Below are 15867 nucleotides of genomic sequence, written 5' to 3' on the forward strand. Positions count from 1 at the left end.
CACGTTAGATATCTAGAGCATGATCTGAGTTATCTAATAAAGATGGTCCATCAAACCAAGATTCTAGAATAGACTTTGATACCATATAAAAATTGAGTTCCGGCTAATCGAATCACAAAATGTGGTTGTAAGATAGAATACAAATCTGACTTATATGATAATTGAGACCTCTTTTTATTAATGCTTTTTCAAATCAACATCTAATATGCTACTCTCAATCCTACTTAGTATATATAAATATTTCTAATAGACATAGGTATTTGGAAGTAGATAATGGAACGTTTGGTTTGATTTGCAACATTATTACTTCTCATTTGATCACTTCAAAAGCATTTCTATACATTTTCTTTTTTTTTTCTTTTCAAAAGGAACATACAACATAGGACAATATGAGACACTAAATTTACAATTTGAGGACAAACTCAGTATTGCCGGTTCGAATTCAGAAGAACACTCTAAAAGCATCGGTAACTTTCTCAGGCCTGTCGAAAAATATAAAGGTTAAATTCTTAAGATATTGAATAAAATAAAACAATGCAGTTGAATCTTATATATGTTAAAGTTAGTTACTCTCACCAATCCTCTTGAGGCATATGTCCAGCTCCTTCTATCAATTTAAGCTTGATGTTTTGAGGATTTCCATTCTGAAACTCTTCTGCCACTGACTGAGGTAAGTACTTGTCTGATAATCCCCATGCAAGCAATATTGGTTTGTCCCATCTACAACAATAACAACCAAACCTTATTCAACTATAAACGCTTATCATATAAGGGCTTATTTATAAGTTATAAGTTATTTTTATAACAAAAGATAACAGAAGTGTCGAATTGTTCTAGTATGATATCCCAAAGAGCTTGTGGAAACAAGCCTAAAACAGTTTATGAACATGTTATAAGTTGTTTTCATAAGCTCTTTTAAACAGTCTCACACAAGTATTGATGTCAGTCGATAAGCTCAAATAAGTCATACAAACAAGCCCTAGTGACTGTCTTAATCCTCTTAACTAGCTTTTGAGGTTGAGTAGGTTTAATCTATCTTTTCCCATAATTCGATGGATTTTTCCATCTGTGCCCTTTCCATTTCCAAAAATAAGGATGTATTTCGATGCCTGAGTCGGATTAAATGTTCCAAAATGAGTAGTATATACTATATGCTACATATTCTTGGTCAAACTTATCTTACCTACTGGCCAAATTCCAGATTACCAAAGCCCCCTCCGTTGAAACTCGAAGGGTTAAGAGTTAAGACCCAAAATATATTATATACTATATACAGCATATGTCATTTATATTAAGGATATATACTCCAATTTCCATTTAGGTGTAGTGTTCCATAGCCTTTTCGATAAAGCACAGATTTTCTATTCCAAAGAAGAAAAAAGTTGAATTGTTTAGTTTTCTGAGGGATCAAATTCAATAAATATACCTGTTAGTTGCAAATCCTTCTGCTATTTCATTGAAGGTACCTTTGAAGTTAGCTTTTCTTGCAGCTGCAAGTATAGCTGAAACCCAACATTGGAATATGTTAAATATTGCATAAACTTTTAATGAATAAATTATGGATAATCTAGTGACTAAATTGAATATGCAAAATATTTCTTTACATATATATACCTACAAGAGGATGTATGAAACTGCAATAATATTTTTTCATTGATATAAATATGAACTTAGCACCAAGTAATTTTTCCTCTATATCTCCTTCTAGCATATACATAGGTCCTATGAACCAACTTTTAATTATATTTTGACAACAAAAACATTCAGAAAATTAAGCTATCTAAATCATGTCACTAACCGAATCCAGGTCCGCTGCTTGCCAAATAAGGTAGCCGGTAAACATCAGCCTTTTCATTTTTCAGAACATAACTGCAAAATAAGGCATCAATAAGTGAAAGCCTCTTCCAATATTCTCATTTGAAAAGGTAATCATATCTTGTCAATATTGCACTATATTGCAGTATCACTTCCATCTGTGTCTTAAAGTAATGCCTTTATGAAGGACTTATCAGAAAACTTGCATATATTACCTATTTGTCATTGAAGTATGTGTGCCGAGCATTTATCATACAAGTGTGTATGCATAAGCTATTTCTAAAACTAAAGATGAAATGAAGTTAAATTGTTTTTATATAAGCTATAAGTTTTTTTTCATAAGCTATCTTGGAGAGCTTATGGAAATAAGCTGGAAACAGTTTATGAACATGTCATAAGCTGTTTTCATAAGCTCTCTAAAATAGTATTGCAAATGCTTATGACTATAGATAAGCTCAAATAAGTTATTCTGAACAGGCACCGAGTCAATTTGAAGTTTAAAGATACAGTAAAATCAATTTTCCCCGACAATAATCAAACATCTGTATTTAAAATCACACACGTTTGAAAGGGACAACATCAATAATGATAGTTTTACCATAAAACCAAGCACAAACATAGTAAAACCTAGTATGAACCTTCCTTGTATTACAATCCAGGTGGAAATATTTGTACACGAAGAGAAGGAAGGACTAAAAAGAGACCGAAAATCGATAACTTATTTTCTTGAGCTAATTAAATTGTTCACTTCAGTCTGAATTGCAAATATATACACAAATTTTTTAGTGCAGTGAAAATGACATTATAAGTTGATGGTTACAACTTCAATTAATAAAATTACCAGCCAATAATCAAATGCAGTTTTGGATACATACGGGCTACCTGCTTCAATAAACCGCTCGGCAATAATAGCATTCTGGCTTTGAAATTCACCGAATAGAGGAATCCTAGAAATAAAAGAAAATGAATCAAAGGAGTTAATATAATACAAGAATCAAAACCAAATAACTAACATATATTAAGAGTGATAAAAATCAAAAGATGCATCAAGGAAACCATAGTTTAGAGATGCATTCATTGATACCGTAAGAGAACCATACTTTAGCTGCTGAAATAGTCCAGGAAGAGGAGATGAACTTGTTAATGGAGTGTTTAGTATTGCTAGCTTTGATATCTTGCTTGAATTCTTCAAGGCCCATGTTAGTCCATATGAACCTACGAGGAATCCCTTAAGAAGAAGTGTATGTTAGACACAACATTTGTTAAGAAGTTCACAAAACATAAAATGTAACTAGTGTATCCATAACTTTTTAAGGTCTTGTTTGGATAGGAAGCTTAATTAATCGCTTATAAAATAAACACTTCTTATCATATAAGTGTTTATGTATAAACTATTTTTATAACAAAAGGTAAAGTACCACAAGACATAAGCTCTTCTAAACAATCTCACAAGTGCTTATGTCAGTAGATAAACTCAAATAAGTCAATTCAAACATACTCTAAGTAGTTCATTCCATAAATGTAAAGTACCACAAACACAATGTCTTATCCGACTGAATTTTCAATATGAGAAATGCTATCACAGATTGTATTCATGATTCTTTAGATACCTGAACAACTAGGAAAAATGGAGATTCAACCCCCAACACTTCAAGCAGTTTATCCAATGCATCATGGAACTCCTTTTCTATAGGAAATTTAAGAAAAAACATGCATGAGGTTTATGCAGGAAAAATTATGATGTAAAATATTCATAATAATATATACCTGTGTAATCAAAACCATATCCTGGCTGTGGCTTGTCACTGAAACCAAATCCTATCCAATCTGGTGCATAGCAGTGGAATCCTAAATCTGACAACTGTTTAAAGAGAAAGAAAATTGAAATATTAATAACTTATGAAAATATTAATATCATGACATGAGTTTAAGGCTATGTTTGGATTATGGAAAATGGAAACGAAATAAAATGAAACGAAACTATATTATTTGGTTCAGTTGTTTTAATTGTTTAAAATGAGAATGGGATGGAATCCGATAGAGCAAGATAGCCTGACCTGAGACATAACAACTCGGTAGCTAAAAGATTGCGTCGGGGCACCGTGAAGGAATACAATTGTTCCTCGTCTGCTTTTTGCTGATCCTGCAAAAAGGAGAAGAAGAAAAACAATAACATGTTTTCTGGACATTTGTTAAAGGGAAAAATAGACATGAAAGTACTTTCACAGCAAAGAAATGATACCAGTTTCCCTCACAAACCATCTCAACTTCCCGGATTTTACGTATGATCCGTATTCCTTGCCCTTGTCTTGTATTCTCTAGGAATACAAAAATCACAAAACTATTAGTACATTCCAACTAAATGAACAACATCATCAGTTAACAGGATGCATTTGGATGTACAAGGTGTTTCTACAATCGAAGAAGTTGTGTAAACATCCATGAGCCATAGACAACTTATGAAAATAAACTATCAGGGAGAACTTGTGAAAGTTAACAGAAAATAAGCTATTTTATATACTATATCATAAAATTTTGTAAGCTCTTTCCAACACCTACACGGCTACACACAAAATCACGGGGACTAGAGCCATTAAGACAATTTGTCTTATGCCCTTTGGCCCATTTTGTTTTTCACAGCAAGATAGTTCAAAGTCTGGAACATATCATACATTTTGAGGTCACTAATGAAACATAAGGTCCTCTGCCCTGTTTGGATAAATAGCTTATTTGTAGCGTATAGCACAAGCATTTATCATCGCTTAAGTATAAGCTTACATAAGCTATTTCTATAGGAAAAATAAAATGAAGTTAAGTTTTTTATATCTATAAGCTGTTTTCATAAGCTATTTTGGAGAACTTATGAAAATAAGGTAGAAAAAAACTTATGAAACATGTCATAAGTTGATTTCATAAGTTCTCTCAAACAGTCTCACAAAGCTTATGCCAGTAGATATGCTCCAATAAGTCAATCCAAACATACCCTAAAATCAGTAACAAAACCTCATTGTTGTTTCTCTTTAAGTTCACCTAAATGACTAAAATCAAACCATATTCATAGGAAAACTAATGAGTCATTTGAAAACTAACAAAAGTAAAACAACCATTGGAGCTTGGTTTGTACATCTCTGACCATAAATTAATGTTTAGCTTCTATCTTTACAATTGATTCCACTCCCTAAATCAAGTCTACCTACAAGCTGGCTTCTAGGGTAACATAGAATAGAATCACTTCTCAAATTTATTTATTTTGGTCCAGTAGCATAGTGACTAGACTCGCACAAGTGTGAAGAAGTGAAAATTCAGAGTTCGAACGCCGATCCCTCCAATAATGTCCCTGGTAGTGGTCAACTCTCAACTGAGTTACCTTAAGCAACCAATTCTCAAATTTATTAACATATAAACACACACAAAAGCAATTCTAAACCAAACTATCCAAACATAAATTGATAAAAATCACTTTTTTGACAAATGTATTCAAACATAAATCACTTTAGTTTCAACCAAAATCATTTTTTGTCGCATTAAAACCAAACTCACTCACTTTCAAACTCAAATTAGAAAACAATTGTTAAAACTAAGCATTGAAATATAAGGAGGAAACATTAACAAAAAGTGATTACATCAATCATTTGTCCAACGTTGCCATCATCAGCAGGAGTTTCAGGCAATTGAATGGCACTTCTGCTTGAAGGGTTATCAGTAACAAAACCAAAAGGGTTGAATGATGATTTGTCATCTTGATCTTTCTCTTTTGATTCACCTTTCTCTGTGGAGCTAGCTCTGATTCTCATACTATTCACTCCTCTTCTTGAACTTGTGTTTGATACTCTTCTTCTGCTACTGTTGGTAGTTGAAGAAATGGCAAGGTTGAGAGTGGAAGAAAACATAGTAGAAAACACCATTGTTGTAAAAGAAAGAGCTTGAATGGTTTGAGTGAAACAAAATAAAACATGAAATGAAAGAACAAAATTAGCGGTTGATGTGGTTACTTGAATGTGCTCCTCATATATTTCCACCTAAGATATGTCACATTATATACTAACTAATATCTTGACACCTATCATATTATATTTGGGCTTTATATTTTTATATAGTAGATCAATATTTTAAAAATATTGATGTAGTTTTTTCAAAGATTAGATTTTGTTATTCAGAAAGGTTTTAACGATCATATGCATTATTATTGTTTAGAAGCATAAGTTGATGACTATTTTTATTTTTACGACTGAAATAATAACTTAATTGACATTGATTTAAATATAACAACGGAAAATAAGAATATAATTAGTATGAAAATGACGTCAATCATGTCACTCTTTTAGTTGTAAATACCACGAGAGTCGTGAATTTTTACGTTTAATTAGTATTCTCACCAGTTGTTATTCATTAGAATTTCTAATAATTTTAAATAATAGTTCACAGTAAATCACTTATGAAATCACTTATGAAAGTGGTTCACCACAATGCAAAATTAGGTGAGCGAAATCTATTTTAAGTGAAAATTATGGTTGAGATATAACAAATGGTATGAGTTAAATCAAGAAAAGTCTTTGTACCAAAAAAAGAAAAATCAAGAAAAGCTTGGGGTGGCAAAAGAAATAGTGTTGGTTTTTTTATTTTGTTTGGGTTTTGAATTGATTTACATAATTGGCCCAAGTCCAATTAGTAACATGAAACCCTAAATGAAACCCACATCACAGCCTCTATATATAAAACAAACCAAACCAGAAACAGCCGCCACCTCACATCTTCATTGTTCTTCGTTTGTTGTACAACAGCAACTTGATTTGGATTCTCCTGTTCTATAATAAGGTTGGTGTTCCACAACAAGGAAGAACAATGAATCCAAATCCATACTATTACACACTAATCTCTATTTGGTTTCTTAGTTGTTTTGATTTTGTTTTATTGTGATTTTGTTTGAATTTAAGGCAATAATAATATATCGTTACTGATGCGATTAATACAATAGCGTATTTCAGTCGTTTTTTGTTGCCGAAATTAATGATTAAGCATCAATGCTTGCAATAACCGGTTTTTCCCATACGGTTCTTGCATTCGTATGCTTCTACACTTTCTATCTATCTATCTATTAGTAAAATTCAATCTTTGGGGAATGTATGTTTCATGCTATACCCAACCATTTTCTTTTTCTATTTTGATTTTTGAAAAATGGTTATAAAAAAAAATGGTCACTTGTTTGTTTCAGGCCCAAAACAATTGTTTCTTCTTTGTGTGCAAGTAAACAAATTAAGGTTGGAATAGAATAGAGGAAGAGCAACACAACAAATTTATTTTTTGTTTTATTAAAAACTTATAAATATGCAGCTGGAATTAAAAAGAAAAAAAAAGAAAGAAAAAAAAAAAGATTGCTACTTTTCCAAAATTTATATTTTTTATAAGTCATTTTAGTGTACGTAATTTCTCTCACTAGCCAGCCTTATGTTATATTAAGGGTCCGTTTGATTTACTACAAAATAAGGAAATGGACCGGACAACTATAAAGATATCAGGTTATTAGTAAAAAAAAATAAAGATATAAGGTTTGTCACCTACTCTGGACACAAATATAAGGAGAAAAAAAAAAATACTTCAAATTTTGGACACAAATATAAACAACAAATCAAACTTCCAAGACATAAAACACAACAAATGTGAAATTAAATCACAAAAAACATAAACATAGTAAAATAGAGAGGATGTCGAAGAAGAGAAATGACATGATAATGTTAATATCTACCTTAAAAATACATGTTAGGGAGGCAAATATATAAACTTTTTTTTAGAAACTTATGCATTTAAACTTTTTGCTTGTGCCTTTAGGGGATACAAGTATGTAACAATTACTTTGTATTAAAGTTTTCTTGCAAGTGCTCTCAATCTCAAAAAAAGAAGTTTTCTTGCAATTATTTATCTATCTATAAAATTTAAGCTTCAGCTGTTGAAGTGAAACAAAACATATAAACGAATAAAACTAGCCATCGTTTTTCTTTTACTTTTAATGTTGCTTCAATGAGACCAATTTTTGCTTATATTTTGGGACGGAGTGAGTATAATGAAGTAATAAAAAAAAAAGTATAATGAATGAACTAATGAAATGGAATTTCAAGGTTAATATTTTTATTTGTTAAAATGTTTACCAAAAATTATTACAAGAACATAAACCATGCTTGAAATGATGGAATCTAGTTTTATCCCTAACTATTAATTCCCTATTGTATACCTTTGAAACCACCTTTGCCATAAGGTGACAATCCACACACATTCTAAGGTTCTTCACTATTCTTATAGTAACTCCATTTCCTGAACTAATTAGAGCATAAGCAATAGCCAATTTCTCACTATGCAAATAAAGTGAAGTTTCCTTATCCTCTTCCCCTACATCAAGAAAAACCTCTGATGTATCAGGTGAATACCCTGCATTTATCAATTCTTGCTTCATTTTTTCTAACTTTGCATATATCTCTTTAGATTGAGGATGTGACTTGTCTCCAGCAACAAATTCATACACAATACCATTCATTTCCATCAAACTACAACCTGGTGTTTTCTTAATTCCTCTCTCCATCATAAGTTTCCTTACTTTATGCAAATTTTCCCATTTCTTGCAAGCAGCATATATGTTACATAACAAGACATAAACAGCACCATTTTCAGGTTCTAATTCAAGTATTTCTTTAGCTGCCATTTCTGCTAGCTGCACATTTTTGTGAACTCTGCAAGCACCAAGTAATGATCCCCAAACAATTGAATTTGGTTTTATAGGCATATTTAAAATGACTTCAAGGGCTTCTTTTAATTGCCCGGCTCGACCGAGAAGGTCAACCATGCATCCATAATGTGTCATATTAGGTTTAATTCCATGTTGGATGGTCATGTTGGAGAAAAAGTTTCTTCCTTTCGTTACCATGCCGACGTGTGTGCATGCACACAGGACTCCGATATAGGTGATTTCATCTGGTGTAACTGAAGCTTCTAGCATATTGGAAAACATAGTAAGAGCTTCTTCACCAAGGCCATTATTAGCAAGACCAACTATCATTGCTGTCCATGTAAATTTGTCCTTTTTCTGCATTTCATTGAATATTTTCATTGCTTTCTCAACATTCCCACATTTGAAGTACATGTCTATTAGAGCATTCCCAATGAAAGTATCATTTTTAATCTTGTTTTTGTCAATGTAAGTCTTTGCCCATTCCCCTAGTTCAAGTGCTCCAAGGTGTGCACAGGCTGTAAGAATGCTAACCATGGTGAATTCATCGGGTTTCACATTTGACATTTGCATCTCCCGGAAAAGCGTCAAAACCTCTTTGAAATGGTTCATTCTAAGGTAACCATCAATCATAGCAGTCCAAGAAACGTAATCTCTTTCAGGCATCTGATCAAAATACTTCCTCGCTAAACCAATACGACAAGTATTTGCAAACCCAGTAACAATAGAAGTCCAAGAAATTACATCTCGAGTCTTCATATCGTCAAAAACACCTCGTGCAGCATCCATTTCTCCACAAGATGAAAACAAATCAATCAAGGCATTTTCCAATTTGAGATTAGGTTCTACAATACCTTCTTTGATATACTTATTATAAATGTACTTCCCCCCATCTAAATCCTTCGATTTTGAGCATGCTGAAAGCATCAAAACTAGAGTAACTGAATTGGGAGATACACATTCACACTTCTCCATTTCAATAAAAAGCCTCTTCGATTCCTCAAATCGCTTAACCCTATTGTACCCAGATAGCATTACATTCCAAATGACAACTTCCCATCCATCACCCATGTCAAAAATCTTGCGTGCTAAATCTACTAGCCCGGATAATGAAAACAAATGTATGAAACCCTTTTGAACAAACAAATTAGAATCTAAAAAACCATGTTTCGCTGCATGGTTAAGCAACACTTTCCCATACTTCAAAGCCATATCTTTGGTAAAACCCTTCAACATAAATGGAAATGTAAAATTATCCGGCTTGATGTTATGGAACAACATAAGTTTATACAAAGAAACTCCACTCTCAGAACAGTTTATCCTAGAATACCCTTTCATCATGGTATTCCAAATAAACACACTTGGTTGCGGAATTTCGTCGAACACTTTACGTGCATAGTATACATCCCCTGATTCATTTGTACAACAGAAGATTATAACTCTAGTTAGAAACAAGTGGTTTGAAGAAAGACCCATTTTGATTGTGTGTGAGTGAATTTGGTTTAATTGATACATAGAGTTGCAAGTTTGAAGCAAAGAGATTGGAGATTTTACAAAGGAGTGTGAATAAGAGTTAGGAGTGTTGGAAATCATTCTCTTGAGGAACAAGGAAAGTGAAAGTGAAAACTTTGTAACGGAAGAAAACATGAAGAACAGTGTAATAATGTAAGAGAATCTATGTCACAGTGAAATGTTTATGATTTAGTATTAAGTTAGTACTTCTTAATTCTACCTAAAACCAAAAAATAGAATCATAGTTTTAAGTTTTAATGAATCCGAGGAAATTTGAAATTGATTCCCCGAACAGTCTTCATGCAAATAAATAGACATTTGACCATGTGTTTCTTTTAAGGTTTTATGTTTGAATTTTCTCGGTGTCACTTTTTGTGTTGGGTCAGTCCATACATAACTCTAGCTTTAAATGAACATCCTCCGCCAGTGGATAGTGAAATTGTTGTCTTTTGAATTAGTCAGTCATTGGATCGGATACTAAAATGTAGATTAATTTTTGGAAAAATAATTTGGTATCCTCAAATTCTATTGGAGATCAGTATTTGACTTTGTAGACAAAAAAAAATTCAAATTTTAAAATAATTAAATAAAACATTGGCATGCCATTTAAGTTAATAATTGAGTGTTGGATATGTATACAAAACTATACCGACACTTTTACTTTAATTTCCCCCTAAAATAATCATTAATTTAGTCTCTAAACTATCATTTTCTATTTAGTCCCTAAATCATGTAAACATAATAAGTAATAATGGACAAATTTCATAGTTTAGAGACTTTTATATTCGTATAGTTTAATGACTAAATTAGAGAGAGCAAGAGTTAATGGAATAAATTGACCATTCATTCAAGAACAAGATTTGTGATGGATTGTACCCAAAAAAAAATTGTGATGGATTCATATCTTTACTTGTTGACACAGTTTGAATGTCAATGAACTCCGATTAATTGAATACGGACTGAATAACTTAACAGTGCACCTTTGTGATAATGTGCCATCATATTCTCTAGCACTAAGCACATCCATCAAATTTGCAGAGAGAATGAATAATTAGGCCAAAATGCGAAAGTCCATCCAAAAAGAATAAGAAATTACGATGGAAGACAAGACATGGCACAAAATAATACTAATAATTTTTCCCTTGAATATTTGAAACTATGGATCTTTCAGGTTTTCAATTCAAACCATGAAAGTATTAAGGCAATTGTTGTCTATTACACAAATAAGTTACCTTAGCCAAAAGATGAAGTTTGAATAGAATCAATATCTATCTATTCTATAAAACATGTATTGACAATTATCACACAAATTAATTGACCTTGATAATGGTTTCAAACTAGAATCAATCAATTCTTAAAAGCTACTTGAGAATCTTTGTGACCTATGTCTGAACTTTCATTTTCTCAAGTGTACTTGAACCGTTTTTGGGTATAGACTTATGCTGGAACCAATCCTTGGCACAAATAAGAGCTTCAAGAGTACGAGAGTCTAATGAATTCCGGTAGTCATCCATTTTTCTAATTTCTGTGTCAAAAACAGAATCTGCAGACACAGTGGATATTGACATAGACAAAATATCAGATGCAGTTCTAGACAATGTTGGATACTTCGTTCGATTGTCCCTCCACCAATTCAGAATATCAAATTCTTTGACTTCCGACACCAAAGGTTCTTCCAAATACTCGTCCATTTCTGACTTGAATTGCTGCATACAATCAGATATACTAAACTCAAAGTCAGAAAGTCCACCTTCATCGACAAAAAGAGAACCATCAACCGGTCCTTCATATGGCTGTGTCTTTAACATAATATCATCCCCTTCATCGGCATCTATTGTAGTAAAATGAAGCATTTCAGTGTTATATTCAATGAATAGTTCATGAAGGCCATTTTCAACTATTGTTATCCATTGCTTAGCATTCTCCCCAAATATCTTAGCAAAAATGGATTCCACAAGTTTCATTTTATGCCTTGGATCCATGGCCACAGCAACTGCCAAGATTAGGCAACTCTCTCTCCAATATTGATCAAAGTTCGTGAGCAAAGGCAAAATCAAACTACTAAGAAAAGGATCCTGGCTTAAGGCTGCATTAGTCAACTCCATATGAAGTTTTGACACTTCAAGAAAAAATAAATTTGCAGTTGGGTATGGTCGGGTTGTTAGCATATGAGCTGCATCATACAAATACTTCAAATATGTGCAGAGAGTCTCAACCAGCTTCCAGTCATCTATAGTCAGAGTCATTGTGAAATCAGGACAAGTGGTATCAAAGCAAGTAAAAACTTCCCTTAATTCACAGGCAGCTACAAGCATATGGAATGTTGAATCCCATTTATAATGATCATCTATTAAAAGGTTTGCCGAACTAGGTACTTGTAGTTGTTGCTTAAGCTCAACAAACTTATCTTCATGAGATTCAGAATATTTCACAAATTTCACACATTCACGAACTTTGCTAATAGTTTTGCTCATTTGCCGTAGTGCATCTATTGCAAGGCGACTGAGAACACGGGCATAACAATTCTGGTTTAATAACTGACCATCGAGAATCACAGGGTTATTAACAGATAGATTGCCTCGTAAATTTACCTTTACAGTCTCGCTCGTTAAAGATTTATCAAGTGCAAGGGTAAGCACCCGACCCTCCAAATGCCAATCAGATATGCAGGTCATTATGGTTTGATTTAGGGAATCACCTGAATCAGGAGACGGTACTGTAACAACATTGAGAATAGGATGATGTATGTTGCCATCACTATCAATAAAGTGTCCTCGGATAAAAACATACCCTATTCCCTGGTTTGAAGTCCACAAGTCCAATGTCAGGTTGAGTCGTCCAGGAATCCCATTAATAAGATCTAACAGATACTGCTTCTCTTTGTGATACATAGAAACACAGTACCCTTCAACAGAATCCAAACACAACGGGTTGAACTGGGGACGAAGAGTCTGTGCAAAAGCAATGAAGCCCTGGTGTTTCACAATATCAAGAGGATAATCATGTAAAATTATCATTTTAGCAATGTCATAGTTGCAACGCTCCTGATCAAATGAGACATCATTACCAGCGTATGTAGGTCTGTCTCTTGGTCTTTTCTTTGATGGAATGGCATTATCCTGCAAACCACCATTTTCAGGATGCGAGTTAAATTGACTTTTCTGTTCCATTGCTTGACAGGTTCCCAAAGAAATGTGCCTCTTCAAATTACTTGTGCCAGATACTTTTGAATCAGTCATATAAGAAAATGATTTTTTGCACTGTTTACAGTAAGCCTCGGCAGATCCAGCTCCAACAGTTTCCACCGTAAAGTATTCCCACACGATAGACCTCTTTCTCTTCTGATTATTGGGTTGTGTTCCTGAATCAGGTTTCTCATTGTTATTAATAGGAGTAGTAATAATACAAGTTTCAAACTCCATTAAAGTAGATGTAATCCTATAAAACAAAAAGAATGTAAAACTCAAAGGGCATAAATAAGATGAAATCAGATATTAAAAAGGCAGACTAAAAATTACATTTTATACAAAACATTAATATCAATTTGACCAAGCAAGAGTGAGAATTTAAAAAGCCACAGAAGTTCAGCTTGTAAAAATTTAAAAGCCACAGAAGTTCAGCTTCTAAGAACAAGTTCCTACAAACCATATACAAGTAACAAGATGGTCCCCTAGATTTTTTGAACAATCTTTGGTCTCAGGGGAGGGTACAACTTTGAAAACAATACTATGTGAAAATCATAGGAAAGAAATTGAGATACACCTAGGTTGATTTTAGCACTGTTTCTCAACTCAACCTCCCTCCCCATGCACTCAGTGTTATCAAATAGCAGCACTATGGTGTGCAGCACAGCAGAATTTGAACAAATCGATATTGTTCCACAATACTATATAAAATATAAAGCATTGTCAACTTGCAGCTATAACGGAGTTATATTGCAGCGGAATTTGAAAACATAAACCCAATATCTCCATCAAATCAATCTGCAAAAACCCTAAAACACAAACCGCTATTTTTCCGCAATACAATATAAAGTACAAAATTTTTTCAAATGGCAGCTATAGCATCATTATAGCATAGCGGTATTTGAAAACATAAACCCTAAATCTCCTACAAAGGAATCACCAAAACCCTAAACCCAAAAAATTCTTCCTCATTTCTTCCCTCCACCCCATCTTCCACTATCCCATTCAATCACTACAACTACAAGTTCCGGCATTATAACACTATTGCGCAGTGGAATTTGAAAACCTTAAACCCTAAATCTCTATCAAGTAAGATTTTTCAACCCTAAACCCTAATTTGTCTTCCTCATTCCCTCCCACCATCCCCTTCAACCACTAAAACTACAACAACCCTTTCTCTCAAACCACCACTTTCATTGTTCTATCTCCTTCCTTAAACCCTAAACACATACTTTCATGTGTACTTACAAATTCAATAACCTCTCATAGAATGAAACATTACACCACAAAAACTTCAAATGTAAATTACATAACGTTATTTAGGGTTTGATCCTTCATTTCTAGGTATAAAACTTAAGATTATAAAATAAAAACAAGAAGAAAAAAAACAGAGAGCGAGTAAAACGAAAAACAATTATAAAAAAAATAAAAAAATCGAGAAGGAGTAAACAAGAGTAACAAAAGCAGTACCTTTTATTCAATGGAAACACCGAAGAGAATGGCAGCGATAACAGACAGAAAGAGAGGGGGCGGCGGAAGTGAAAAACGTCGTCGTTTAGAGAGAGGCAACAACACAAACAAATGAAACTTTTTTTGGTTTTTATTTATTTATATAATGAGAGAGAGAGAGAGAGAGAGAGAGAGAGAGAGAGAGAGAGAGAGAGAGAGAGGCGGTAGTGTAGGGGATATAGGGGGAAGAGAGTGAGTCTACGTTGAAACGGCTGCAAGGGAGAGAAGAGGAGGCAAATAAGGGTTTAAGTTTTTTAAATGCCACTTTAGTCCTTTTGTAAATACAATTCTATTTATTTATTAAGAAAATTACTTATCGTTAGTTGGTTCAGTGATCATTGATATCGGACTTGGTAAGGATAATTATAGTTCGATCCCCCGCAACTGATTGCGATTGGAAGATGGCTAAATTAATGAATCAAGATAAAATAAGGAAATCAATGAATTAATGCTGAACTTCTTAAGATTCTTTTCCATGTGACCTATTGCCCGTTTCATATCGATCGGCTTTCTCTGATCCGTAATAGCTTCCACATTTTTGGGTCGGATATATAGCTTGTTAACAAAAGTTTTTCTGACTTGTTTGACAATCCAGTAGCTAGCTGAGGAGACCAACTTCTCGTTTCTTCAACGTCTTGTATGTTAAAGCCATGATAACTCCATATCTCATGGTTAATTAATGAATCAAGATAAAATAAGAAAATCAATGAATTAATCCTTAACTTTTTAAGATTTTTTTTCCATGCGACCCATTGCCTATTTCATATTGATTGGCTTTCTCTGATCCGTAATAGCTTTCACATTTTTGGGTCGAATATATAGCTTGTTAACAAAAGTTTTTCTGATAACGACATATCTCATGGTTAATTAATGAATCGAGATAAAATAAGGAAATTGATGAATTAATCCTTAACTTCTTAAGATTCTTTTCCATGCGACCCATTGCCCATTTCATATCGATCGGCTTTCTCCGATCCGTAATAGCTTCCACATTTTTGAGTTGGATATATAGTTTGTTAACAGAAGTTTTTCTGGCTTGTTTGACGATCCAGTAGCTAGCTGGGAGGAGACCAACTTCTCGTTTCTTCAACGTCTTGTATGTTAAAGCCATGATAACTCCATATCTCATGG

General features: G+C 33.2%; 3 protein-coding genes across 4 annotated transcripts; all 3 read right to left on the bottom strand.

Moving 5' to 3' along the window:
• Positions 1 to 286: 286 nt before the first annotated feature.
• On the bottom strand, positions 287 to 5891 carry LOC123921528 (cis-3-alkyl-4-alkyloxetan-2-one decarboxylase). Its single transcript, XM_045974115.1, has 11 exons — positions 5439 to 5891; positions 4058 to 4133; positions 3873 to 3958; positions 3583 to 3676; positions 3426 to 3502; positions 2916 to 3043; positions 2691 to 2762; positions 1799 to 1869; positions 1427 to 1502; positions 577 to 720; positions 287 to 482 (listed from the first exon to the last, which is right to left on the bottom strand). Exons 1-11 carry the CDS (start codon positions 5718 to 5720, stop codon positions 443 to 445), a joined length of 1146 nt encoding a protein of 381 aa, XP_045830071.1. The 5' UTR covers positions 5721 to 5891; the 3' UTR covers positions 287 to 442.
• Positions 5892 to 7923: 2032 nt separating this feature from the next.
• LOC123921529 (putative pentatricopeptide repeat-containing protein At3g15930) lies at positions 7924 to 10258 on the bottom strand. The gene has a single exon (XM_045974116.1). The coding sequence runs from the start codon at positions 10175 to 10177 to the stop codon at positions 7955 to 7957; it is 2223 nt and encodes a 740-aa protein (XP_045830072.1). The 5' UTR covers positions 10178 to 10258; the 3' UTR covers positions 7924 to 7954.
• An 838-nt stretch (positions 10259 to 11096) lies between these two features.
• On the bottom strand, positions 11097 to 15004 carry LOC123921530 (zinc finger BED domain-containing protein DAYSLEEPER-like). 2 transcript variants are annotated; one of them, XM_045974118.1, is made up of 2 exons: positions 14698 to 15004; positions 11097 to 13403 (listed from the first exon to the last, which is right to left on the bottom strand). In XM_045974118.1, the coding sequence occupies exon 2, from the start codon at positions 13279 to 13281 to the stop codon at positions 11425 to 11427; it is 1857 nt and encodes a 618-aa protein (XP_045830074.1). In that variant the 5' UTR covers positions 13282 to 13403; positions 14698 to 15004; the 3' UTR covers positions 11097 to 11424. The 2 variants fall into 2 exon arrangements, with proteins under 2 accessions (XP_045830074.1, XP_045830073.1); XM_045974117.1 differs by having other exon boundaries at positions 11156 to 13480; positions 14698 to 14936.
• Between the last annotated feature and the right edge of the window lie 863 nt (positions 15005 to 15867).

Source organism: Trifolium pratense, linkage group LG4 (genome assembly GCF_020283565.1).
Source record: "Trifolium pratense cultivar HEN17-A07 linkage group LG4, ARS_RC_1.1, whole genome shotgun sequence".
NCBI lineage: Eukaryota > Viridiplantae > Streptophyta > Magnoliopsida > Fabales > Fabaceae > Trifolium > Trifolium pratense.

Coding starts and splice junctions, on each gene's coding strand:
- LOC123921528 (XM_045974115.1), bottom strand. CDS start 5,720: ATGGTGTTTTCTACTATGTTTTCTTCCACTCTCAACCTTGCCATTTCT. Junction 3,044..3,425: donor CATTTTTCCTAGTTGTTCAG/GTATCTAAAGAA, acceptor CTTCTTCTTAAG/GGATTCCTCGTAGGTTCATA. Junction 1,870..2,690: donor TTTATTGAAGCAGGTAGCCC/GTATGTATCCAA, acceptor CTTATTTTGCAG/TTATGTTCTGAAAAATGAAA.
- LOC123921529 (XM_045974116.1), bottom strand. CDS start 10,177: ATGTTTTCTTCCGTTACAAAGTTTTCACTTTCACTTTCCTTGTTCCTC.
- LOC123921530 (XM_045974117.1), bottom strand. CDS start 13,464: ATGGAGTTTGAAACTTGTATTATTACTACTCCTATTAATAACAATGAG.